The 11,132-nt window shown below is 47.5% G+C and overlaps 1 protein-coding gene across 1 annotated transcript; it reads right to left on the bottom strand.

The window, feature by feature from the left end:
* Positions 1–637: 637 nt before the first annotated feature.
* Positions 638–8,243, bottom strand: LOC128422013 (C-type lectin lectoxin-Thr1-like). The gene is made up of 6 exons (XM_053405462.1): positions 8,124–8,243; positions 6,322–6,399; positions 4,282–4,376; positions 3,158–3,298; positions 1,608–1,722; positions 638–913 (listed from the first exon to the last, which is right to left on the bottom strand). The coding sequence occupies exons 2-6, from the start codon at positions 6,377–6,379 to the stop codon at positions 846–848; spliced, it is 477 nt and encodes a 158-aa protein (XP_053261437.1). The 5' UTR covers positions 6,380–6,399; positions 8,124–8,243; the 3' UTR covers positions 638–845.
* Positions 8,244–11,132: the final 2,889 nt, after the last annotated feature.

The following is an 11,132-nucleotide window of genomic DNA, read 5'->3' as shown; positions in this document are numbered from 1 at the left end:
TCATGTGGCCAGCATGACTAAGCCGCTTCTGCCGAACCAGAGCAGTGCACAGAAACACTGTTTACCTTCATGCCGGAGCGGTTCCTATTTATCTACTTGGACTTGACATGCTTTCAAACTGCTAGGTTGGCAGGAGCAGGGACTGAGCAATGGGAGCTCACCCCATCATGGAATTCGAACCTCCGACCTTCTGATCAGCAAGTCCTAGGCTCTGTGGTTTAACCCACAGCGCCACCCACTTAAGGGTACTTAAGGCTTAAGTGCTTAAGGGTGATTATTTGTGGTGTCAGTGCAACTGTTATCTGGCTGCATGCTAATGCCTCTGGCTTCAAAGGGGGGTTTATTGGGGACCCACGTGGGCTTTCGACATTTGCTCACCGAGCTGAAGACTTCTTTTGATTTGGCAACCTAACCCACACGTGTCATTTTAACACGCATTTTCATATATTATGCAAGTTTTGCTTCTATTTTGATAAATTTGATAAATTGACTTGCCTTCAGTATTTTTAATGAGCATTTTATATTTTACGTAAATATACATAAGAGGTATGTACGTTAGAAGTCATGGAGGATTAAGTCTTACACAACTCCTTTGAAGTACAGAGAAAGCAGTAAGTAAAATCTTATTCAATGAACAAAGAGATAAAGATGAAGTTTATTGGACGTTACATTTTTCTGATCAACAACCAGGAGACGTAAGCAAGCAAACTAACCACCAATCAACAAGGAGAGATGATAAAAGGATGTAGAGATGGGGTCCTTGCAGGAATATCCCCTTTCCTTTATCTGAAGGGTGTGTCTTCCTGACCCTGCCTTCTCAGGTGATGAGAAACGGGGACTCCATCCTAGAGTTTGTACTGACAGAGGTACGAAAGAGCAGAGTTGCAGTTCTCATCGTTCCACTTCATGTATCCTGGAAAGCAAAAGAGAACCTGTGTCTTGTGCTCCACTCTGAGATTTTCCAAGGTTTAATATTGTAATGGATGTCACTGAGATATTGCTAGGGATATTGGAGAACTCAAGCAAAAACGTGGTCAGTTTTTGCTGCTGCTGCTTCCAAGTCCAGTGTGAAGGTAAACGCCATTTCTGTGCTCTGCTCTGGTTTGCCAGAAGCAGCTTAATCATGCTGGTCACAGGACCCAGAAGCTGTCTGCGGAAAAACGCCGGCTCCAATCAGCCTATAGAGCGAGATGAGTGCGCAACTCCAGAGTTGTCCACGACTGGGCCTAATGGTCAGGCATACCTTTACCTTTACCCTGATGGTTAATAAGATTCAAAGAAATCTCTCATTCTGCAAGCACACCCTCCATTCCTAGCAGGTCCCACAACTGGGCTGCTCAGTTCATTGCCCTCCCCCCGCTCTCGCCAACATGCCCACGTCACCTGGTCTCACCCACTGCACTGGTGGAGGAAGGGGGGTGCGGGGGGTGAGGTTCGCCCCGGGTGTCATTCTGGGGGGGGCGTGATATCACTCGGTGCCCCTGGAATACATGCCACTCACCACGCACCCCCCACGTGCGCCACGCCCCCTGAGACGCGCACAAGCCACATCCCCGCATGTGCGCTGCTCTGGGTGCCAGAGCAGGAAGCTCTCCCTCTGGGCTCACCTGTGTCAGCCCAAAGATCGACGCAGTTCTCGTTGTTGTTGTTGTTGTTGGGTTCTCCAGCATTCCAGTTCTTGTAGCTGTTTGAAGACCGATCCGTCCACTGCCACTGCCGGTTCTGTGTGGACAGAAAAGCAGTTTGTTTGTCAGGGAAGAGAGCAAAGATGCCCAGGCAAGGCTCTCGTTAGGCAGATGGGAGACCTGGAGTCTCCTTGCAGCAGCTGCTCACACTCTTTTTTACATATACGTATATATAATTAAATTTTCTGTTTTACAATTTAAAATACTCATTTTTACATCCTTAAGACGTCAATGGCTTCCCTTCTTCTCTTTCCATGGTTCATTCTGCAAATCATAAACCCCTGCATATTTTACAGAAACTGTACCATTCAGTATTCCATTATTGCATCCATCAAAACTTGTTTACACTGTTGAATTAATCTTAATGCTGCCAGCGTTTTCAGTTGTACACAGTTATTTCCCATATATTCAATCAACGTTTTCCAATCTTCTCTAAACGTGTGTCCTTCTTGTTCTCTTATTCTATACGTTAAGTCTGCAAGCTGCGCATATTCTGTCAACTTAAGTTCCCATTACTCTTTAGTTGGGACCACTTTCCACTCCTTGGAGGAGAGGTGGAATACAAATGCAGTAAATTAAATAGTAACCACTCAGCCAGTGTGACTGCAGTACATAGTATTTTTAAAAGTTAAATTATTCTGCTACTAATGAATAGATATGAAAATGGTTCACAACAATGAAGAATCCCAATGAATTTCCAAATACCGTACTTTTCGCTCTATAAGACACACTTTTTCATTCCTAAAAAGTAAGGGGAAATGTGTTTGCGTCTTATGGAGCGAATGCGGGCTGCGCAGCTATCCTAGAAGCCAGAACAGCGAGAGGGATTGCTGCGCAGCGCTCCCTCTCACTGTTCTAGCTTCTGGCTTAGCCGGGCGCAGCCTCTTCAGGATAGGGGGAGCCTTCATCCTGCTGCCCTGAAGAGGCTGTGCAGCTATCCCAGAAGCCAGAACAACAAGAGGGATCGCTGCGCTCCCTCTCGCTGTTCTAGTTTCTGGCTTAGTCACACTCTGTCCCTTCCCCCACCTCCCGCAAAAGCCAGCAAGAGCCACACTCCCTTTAAAGAGCGCGCGGAGCGTGTGGGGGGCTCTTGGGGGCTTTTCCCTGAGGAGGGAGAAGGGCAACCCATCAGTGATGGGCTGCCCTTCTCCCTCCTCAGGGAAAAGCCTGCAAGTGTCACACACGTGCTCCACGCGGCTCGTGAAAGAGAGCGCTGAGCAGAACCTGGGATGCATACAGGCTCTGCTCAGTGCTCCCTTTAAAGAACATTTTTTTCTTGCATTCCCCCTCTAAAAACTAGGTGCATCTTATGGTTGCGTGCGTCTTATGGAGTGAAAAATACCGACATTCTGGGGGTGGGGGCACCCTGCCCTCTTATTAAGTTCAGCATCTTTCTACAAGCCCCCCCCCCACCGCAACCTGCATTGGAGTCCAAAAGCACCTTAGAAGCTAAAATAAGCCAGCAAACCCACCTTCCGGGGGTCACGCAGTCCAATCCAGACATGGCTTCCAACTTTGCGGTATTTAATGATGTACTTGGCCAGCTCGGCAGATTGTTCCGCGCTGTGGATGGAGGCCAGGTGACCGCCGAGGAAGTAATCTTGGCAGGCAATCTGAGAGAGGGCAAGAGAAACGTCATTTTTACCCAAAGAGCAGGAAATCAGGGAGGATTCAGTAAAGGGCAGGGATGAGGGAACATGCACGGAAGCCCAAAGCGTTTGCAGGTGGGAAAGAGGATCTTGGGCACTTTCGTGCCACCCCAAAACTCAGAGTAAGCCCTGAATGCTGGCGGCAGAGCTTGTTTTCCTACCCTTTGTCTAACATTGCACATATACCTAACTGGGGCACTGACATCACGTGACCCGTTCCCCCCCATCCCTGCCAATAATAGTAATAACTCAGGTGGTTAGGAAGGCCCAACAGAGACTCCATTTCCTCAGGGTCTTATGAAAGAACAATGTTAAACGACAATTGATGACCTCCTTCTACTGGTCCACAATAGAAAGTGCCCTCTCATATTGTATCACAGTGTGGTACTTTGGCTTGACAGCCACGGACAGAAAGTCTCTACAGAGGGTGGTGAACACAGCGCATGATATCATGGGCTTTCCCTGAGCCCGCTAGATGACATTGCAAATGATCGTTGCCTTAGGAGAGTAAGGAAAATTCTCAGGGATGATTCACACCCCGGCCAGCACCTCTTTAATCTTCTACCCTCGGGCAGGAGATATAGAAGTATAATCAGCTGTACCAACAGGCTAAAAAACTGTTTCTATCCGTGGGCTGTTAGGCTGCTAAACAGAAAATAATAATATAGTGCAACTGACTTTTGGGTTTGGTTTGTTGTGTGACAAGCACACAGAGTGCCATGAGACTGTTTGTGTGGTGGGGCTCAGTTAATTTTAGTGTACACAGGTTGTACATTGGCAATAAAGGTATTATTATGAAGAAGATATTTGTATTTCTAGTGCTCTGCGTTTGGATGTTTTTAAGGTTTGCTGCAGGACGTTATGAGCTTGTTGTGCAAAACTGGCATATAAGTAAACTGATCAATCAATCCATCAGCTCTTGACCAAAGCCAAGAGGCCACACTTACCTCTGCCTCAGCCCAGCTCACTTTATCGCTGAAGAGTTTGTAGCAATAGGAACCGTATGGCAACCACTCCATGTGGCAGCAGGCAGCCTCAGCACCTGCTCAGGAAGTCAAAGGAAAAGCCCAGTCAGAACCTGGCCTGGGGTTGATGTTCATTTATCTCTTTAGATATTTGCAATCCTCACTTTCTCATCTGTATCTAGGAAGCTCACAACACACAAAGCGGAATGAAATCAGCCCATGAATATCCATAAAATGTAACTAAAAACATAAAGGAAACATCTGCAGATAGCGGTTGGTTAAAAATGAGAAACAGCTTAGGGAATGGAACGTAAATTGACCTTGTAAACACTGTGGTGAACTGAACAAAGGAAGATAGCAATTAAACGGCTCAGCACACAAGGTCTGAGAAAAACATCTATGAAGGACTACACCGGTGAAATGGGTTTTATATTTATGAGAAATAACAGAGGTGCTGTATGTAAGGAAAGAATTATGGTCAGCTGCAAGAATGGTCTAACATCAAGAGAAGGATTAAATGGTTATTAAAGAAGAGATGTCTTGGACTGCAAGACGATCAACCCTATCCATTCTGAAGGAAATCAGCCCTGAGTGCTCACTGGAAGGACAGATCCTGAAGCCGAGGCTCCAAGACTTTGGCCACCTCATGAGAAGAGAAGACTCCCTGGAAAAGACCCTGATGTTGGGAAAGATGGAGGGCACAAGGAGAAGGGGATGACAGAGGACGAGATGGTGGGGCAGTGTTCTAGAAGCTACCAGCATGAGTTTGACCAAACTGCGAGAGGCAGTGGAAGACAGGAGTGCCTGGCGTGCTCTGGTCCAGGGGGTCACGAAGAGGCGGACACGACTAAATAACTGAACAACAACAAAGAAGAGATGAAGTGGCTACATGAGGAAGTGATGGACATATGTTTGCAACAGGAGCGGGAAACCTATTTTTTTCTAAGAAATTGTATTAAATTAAAGTAATTTGGTCTGGTCTGTAATAATTTGGAAAACCAATAAAAAAAATGAGAGAGGGAGAGAGAGGGAGGAGAAATTCACACTGGGAATGCCTGCCAAAGCAGCACAGTTTTCAGACGAAGGCAGGGGTGGTTCCTGACAAGCCTCTAATGGCAGGGAGTTCCACAGGGCAGGATTTGCCACACCAAATACCCAGTCAGCCAGTGAAGGTCGACTGAACCTCGAGGGCCACATGGGGAATCACCAGAATCATCAAAGGACCCCACAGATCGAAGCGAAACATAAGGAATCAGTTCTTGAGGGTTGCAATGTTGGCGTGATACGGGAGGGAGGGGTGTCCATGGAATGACACCCAGGTTTGCACAAAGCAGGCGGGTGTGAGAAGCAGGTGGAGCAGACAGGAAAGTGGTGCAGGGAAACCAGCGAAGAATCCTGTGATCTTGTGGGGACAGAAGAGCAGAGAATTTCTTCCAGTTTAATAATTTCATCCAAGGACACAGGTGTTTGAAGAGAGAGCAAGGTTTTAGGAATGCTAGAAACTTGCCCTTTCAAAAGAAATTATCCTTGGAGGGCATGGGGCCACCTCAGATATGAGGCAAATGTTTCAGGTGCCATTCTTCTCGTTTTTTGTGTGAGAAACTGGCCTGCTCCCCCCTCTCCATGTTTTGAGAGGGAAATCCCTGCAGATCCCTGTGCCCACAGATTTCTTTCTGTGGCAGCACATAATTGGTGGCGCTTGTGCAGAGACAGTTCAACAAGACAAGATTTTCTGGAATGATCTCGTGAATCATTTGGGAGATGGCAAAATCCTCCTCCTGGGACTTTCCCAGAATCATCAGGCTGACATAAGGCTTTCTACGCCTATAGCTGTGGGAATAATAATCCAAAATGTTTATGCACACCACAACTGTACTTAACTGGAGTTGGAGAGGCAACTCTGCACTTCCCAAACTGGCATGACAGACCTGAATGCTTGTTTGTTTGTTGCATTTCTATCCCATCTTTTCCTCAAGGAGCCCAAGGTTCCTCCCTAGCTCTGTCTGGAAGGAAGGAACTCACCTCTCAAAAATGGAGCAGCAATTAGGAAGCTGAGACCAAAGAAAGCCAAAAGCCCCATCTTCAGTTTTCCTGCCTTTTCTGTGGGGAGAAAAAGGGTAAAGGTAAAGGACCCCATGACAGTTAAGTCCAGACAAAGGCGACTATGGGGTTGCTGCTCTCATCTCACTTTCAGGCTGAGGGAGCCAGCGTTTGTGTGCTGGTCCCGGGGGGGGGGGGGGTTACCGTGAGGCGTGGTCAAAGTCCGGTCCTGGGCCGAGGGTCTGGAGACTGTCCACCAAGGGGGAAGCTGCGTGGTTGGCAACTCCGGAAAGACAGGTCTGGGTGCTGGCAGAAACAGGTTTCCAACGTCGTTGCACCCACAACCTGGGACCGGGCTGACTGGCCTTTATCTTCTCTGAGGCCAGGGGCGGTCCCGGCCCACAGGTGACCCGCCTCTCCTGGCCTTAAGGCGAGCACTCCTCCTGAGAGAAACCAGTTCCCTCCGCCTCTGTGCCCTGAGCCTCTGCAGCTCAGGAGAGGCTGGAGGGTTACTGGACCCAGGGGGAGGCTCACCTTCCCCTGACAGGGCCGGGAGAGGTGTACCTGTAGGCAATGGGTTCTCAATCATCCCAGGAGCCAGAGTGGATTCATCTGGTGTCTGCTCCTGAGGATCCGGCACAGGTGCAGGCACTTCAGATTCAAGGCCCTGCCCCAGCTCAGCCGGCCCTGGAGGCGGGGACTCCTGTGCAGGGTGAGATTCCTCCGGTTCAGCCTCTGAATCAGATTCCCAGGCTATCACAGTTTGTCCACAGACAGCTTTCCGGGTCATGTGGCCAGCAGGACTAAACTGCTTCTGGCGCTATGGGACACCATGACGGAAACCAGAGCGCATGGAAACGTCGTTTACCTTCCCACCACAATGGTACCTATTTATCTACTTGCACTGGTGTGCTTTCGAACTGCTAGGTTGGCAGGAGCTGGGACAGAGCAATGGGAGCTCACTCCATCGCGGGGATTCAAACTGCCACCTTCTGATCGGCAAGCCCAAGAGGCTCCGTGGTTTAGACCACAGCACCACCCGTGTCCCGCGTCAAGGAGAAAGAGGAGATGGGGCTGAGAGAGGCGATCGGTGCCCAACCTTTGGAATGCCCCCCATCTGTGATGACAATTGCCAGATCCAACCTGAGGGCCCACCCTCTTTTGTGGAGTGATCCCTCAGCTTCTTCTCTCGTCTCCTCTCCTCTCCTCTCCTCTCCTCTCCTGGGGAGTCCTCTGGGTAGCTGCTGCTGCTGCCATCCCTGGTCTCTGAGCTGCCCCACCTGCCCCAAGGAGAGGTGCCTCCTCACACTGCCACACAGGGGCCTGGGACTTGTCTATCCATTCACAACAGCAAGGGCTGGTGGACTGGCTGGCTGTGCTCCCTCACCCGCTTGCTTGCTTACTCCGAGGCCACCTCAGCTTCTGGCACCCAGCACCCCCTGGCCAGCCCCAGAGGCACCATTAGCCTGTGGATCTTGTAGCCACGGCTGCTGCAACAAACAGCTATGCAAGCCTTTGGGAGGCAGAGACATGAGAGGGCATCAGGGGAGGAAGGGAAGGACAGAGGGACAGAGCCCAGTGTTGCCTGGGAAACCCGACCATCCTTCAAGGCACCCCAGGGTGCCACGGCACACTGGTTGAAAACCACTGATCTTAGGGCATTGAGGTGCCCCCAAAACTCATACCCAGGTCGAGAGAATTCACTTGCACAGGGCAGTAGGATTCTTCTGCAGGGATTTGGCTGCTGTTGAACCCTGGACAAAGGGACCAGATTGGCTACTCACCTGTCCACCTGGATGAATGGATGATGTATCTGCTGTGGTGGCAACTCACGCTTCTCCTGAGACAAAAACAAACCGTTCCGAGTCATTTATATGCTCTTGAGGGTTTAGTGAGAGTCTAGGGGGTTTGCATTTGCATAGATAGGAGGGAGCACAAAAGGACACAGTTGGCTTTTGTTTAAGGGCAAACTTGACCCAGAAATAAGGAAACATTTTGCTTGTAGTGGGACAATAGTGTGCTTCAAATGAGTTTTATGTTGTACAAACACGAGTGTATGAATAACGTTCCCTGTTTAGGGAAGTTTTTAATGACTGATGTTTTAATGTATTTTTAATCTTTTTTTGGTAACTGCCCAGAGTGGCTGGGGAAACCCAGACAGATGGGCAGGTTATAAATATATTATTATTATTATTATGAATACTCATAGTTTCCTGAAATGTGACCTGAAAGACCTTTGGTTCGTCTCAATGGTAGGCAATTAACTGAGTGAGTGGATGCCTCAGACTTGTCCCAACCACTCACATCAAAGTCCCGTTGAAATAATTTGCCTAATAAAATTTTAGCATATTCTTCCTGGATGGCAGCCTGGGGCTTTCCCTGAAAACATACCAGACTATTCAAACATTCCTCACCAAGAGAAAGAGGGAGAGGAGAGACCTCTCACCTTAATTCTCACTGCTCTCTGATGCCCACACCAGATGACTGAAGTAAGCAAGCCGAACCCCAGGCTGCAGAAAGAGGCACATAAATAAACAAATAAATCCTTAGGGAATGTAGCAACTCCCCTATCATAGAATCACAGAATTGTAGAATCAAAAGGGGTCATCTAGTCCAACCCCCTGCAATGCAGGAATCTCAGCTAAAGCACCCAGGACAGCTGGCCACCCAACATCTGCTTAAAAACCTCCAAGGAAGGAGAGGCCACCAGCTCTCATGGGAGTCTGTTCCACTGCTGAACGGCTCTTACTGTCAGAAAGTTCTTCCTGATGTTTACAGTGGTACCTCAGGTTAAGTACTTAATTGGTTCCGGAAGTCTGTTCTTAACCTGAAGCAGACTTTCCCACTGAAAGTAATGGAAAGTGGGTTGATCCGTTCCAGATGATGAAAAACACCCCCTAAAAAGCAATTTAACACTAATTTAATGTCCAATGAGACCACTGACCCATAAAATGAAGGCAATAATCAATGTGCTGTACTATAAAATAAATAAGACAGTATTTCAGCTGAAAAAAATTAACATTTATTTCTTTTCTTACGTGCACTTACTGTTTGGAGAGGACTCAGGGTCCTCTTCCACAATCACAATCGGCTTGGTTCCCAGCATTCGCGGAGGACTCAGAGAGCTCCGTAGGCCCTGTGGATGTCCAGGTTTGCTGCCAGGCGGCGGCAGCCTCTGAGAGCTCGGACAACTTACTTCTGGGTTACAATTGTTCGTAACCCAAAAAAAACGTAAGGTGTAGCGTTCGTAACCCGAGGTACCACTGTCGTTGGAATCTCCTTTCTTGTAACTGGAAGCCTTGGATCGAGTACTCCCTTCCAGAGCAGGAGAAAACAAGCTTGTTCCCTTTTCCACATGACAGCCCTTTCCCACACTAAACATGTGCAATGCTATGATTAGGAATAAGCAATGCAAAACTCAGGCTGCTGTAAAAAGAGACCTGGGCACTCCTTGGACACCTGCCAGCTTTCGAATCTGAATAGAGGATGTAAAGAACTAACATGCAGAATTGGAGGAGGTAGGAGGAAGTGCCAGTCCCCAAACTCACCAGGGCTTCCCTCGCAGGCTTGGTGGCAAGTCCTAATCTCCTGGTCACATTCCTGGTACTCTGCCAATCCTCCCAGACGCTTGGCATGGTCTTCAGGTGACTTTGCCTGAAAAAGGACATTGTAGAGTTGGGAAAAGTTCAGATATTTATGATCAAAATGATGTGCGCCAGGATCACATTCTCGTAGCACTGCCACTTTTGAAAGACAATCATGATTTTTTCAATCTTCGTAAAAAAATTAAGTGTTGACCCTTAAAATGGGGAAACATTCCATGCCCAGACTTGTGGTTAACTTTATGACAAAGTATGTATTTTCAGCTAATGCTAGGAATTAACTTGTGCAAATACCAGATGCTAATGAAGATTATTAGTTCAGGTACATGGCTTAAAACACGTTTCTATGGAGGTGGCTGTGTGGAGTGCTAATAAAACACGATGATAAAATGAATTCATAAATATTGTGAACAGTCAAATGGCATACAAGAAGTAGCATCATTCCTTCCCAATCCCCTTTTGCATTCTCCAATGTAGCTTCTATAAAAAAACCTATAAAAAGACCAGTACCTAGGTGATTGAGAAATGAGATCGTGCCGTGCATTTTATCTACAAAATGATCTAAAGACTCCCTTATGACATGTGTGATGGAAACTTGTAAAGTAAAGTAACTTTCCTCCGTCCTGATACTGGAGCGGTGGTTTCAGGACCGACGTTTGAAGTTCACTGACCAGAAATAAGTGTTTTTGACAGATAGTGAAAAGAAGAGAAACATAGTGATTCCACTGTTCCTCTTCGCATTTGAAAGGAATTAATATTGACAAAGTATCTTAAAAGGGGAAACTCTGTTGCAAGAACATATAGAAGTTTTCCCCCTAGAAGGAGACTGTGAAACTGTAACCAACTCCAGGGAGTCGGCAGCTGTTATAGATTACAATCGTGGGAACAGACATTTGACCTTGCAGGACAATGTATTCAGAAACCTTGTTGTGTGTCTTTTATAAAACAAATGCCCTACTGGAACAATTACACGAAAAGGTGAATTGGATGGCGACCTCGGCTAGAAATTTGGAACAGGCAGTGGGAAACTTTGAACAGGCAGTGGGAAAATATGTGGAGCCCACTCAGGAATTAAATCAGGAGTGTGTCTTGACAGAACAGGCCCAACAGGAATATGAGCTTTCGGACTTGACAAATGAACTTGGAAAAAGCCACATTTGGAAAGAAAAAGCTTGGTTTGGCTTGGAAATG

Source organism: Podarcis raffonei, chromosome 10 (assembly GCF_027172205.1).
Source record: "Podarcis raffonei isolate rPodRaf1 chromosome 10, rPodRaf1.pri, whole genome shotgun sequence".
In the NCBI taxonomy this organism is placed as follows: Eukaryota; Metazoa; Chordata; class Lepidosauria; order Squamata; family Lacertidae; genus Podarcis; species Podarcis raffonei.
Note: the sequence above shows the minus strand (reverse complement) of the source record. Positions and strands in the feature narration are given on the sequence as shown.

Coding starts and splice junctions, on each gene's coding strand:
- LOC128422013 (XM_053405462.1), bottom strand. CDS start 6,379: ATGGGGCTTTTGGCTTTCTTTGGTCTCAGCTTCCTAATTGCTGCTCCA. Junction 3,299..4,281: donor TGAGCTGGGCTGAGGCAGAG/GTAAGTGTGGCC, acceptor GCCCTCTCTCAG/ATTGCCTGCCAAGATTACTT. Junction 914..1,607: donor CGATCTTTGGGCTGACACAG/GTGAGCCCAGAG, acceptor TTTGCTTTCCAG/GATACATGAAGTGGAACGAT.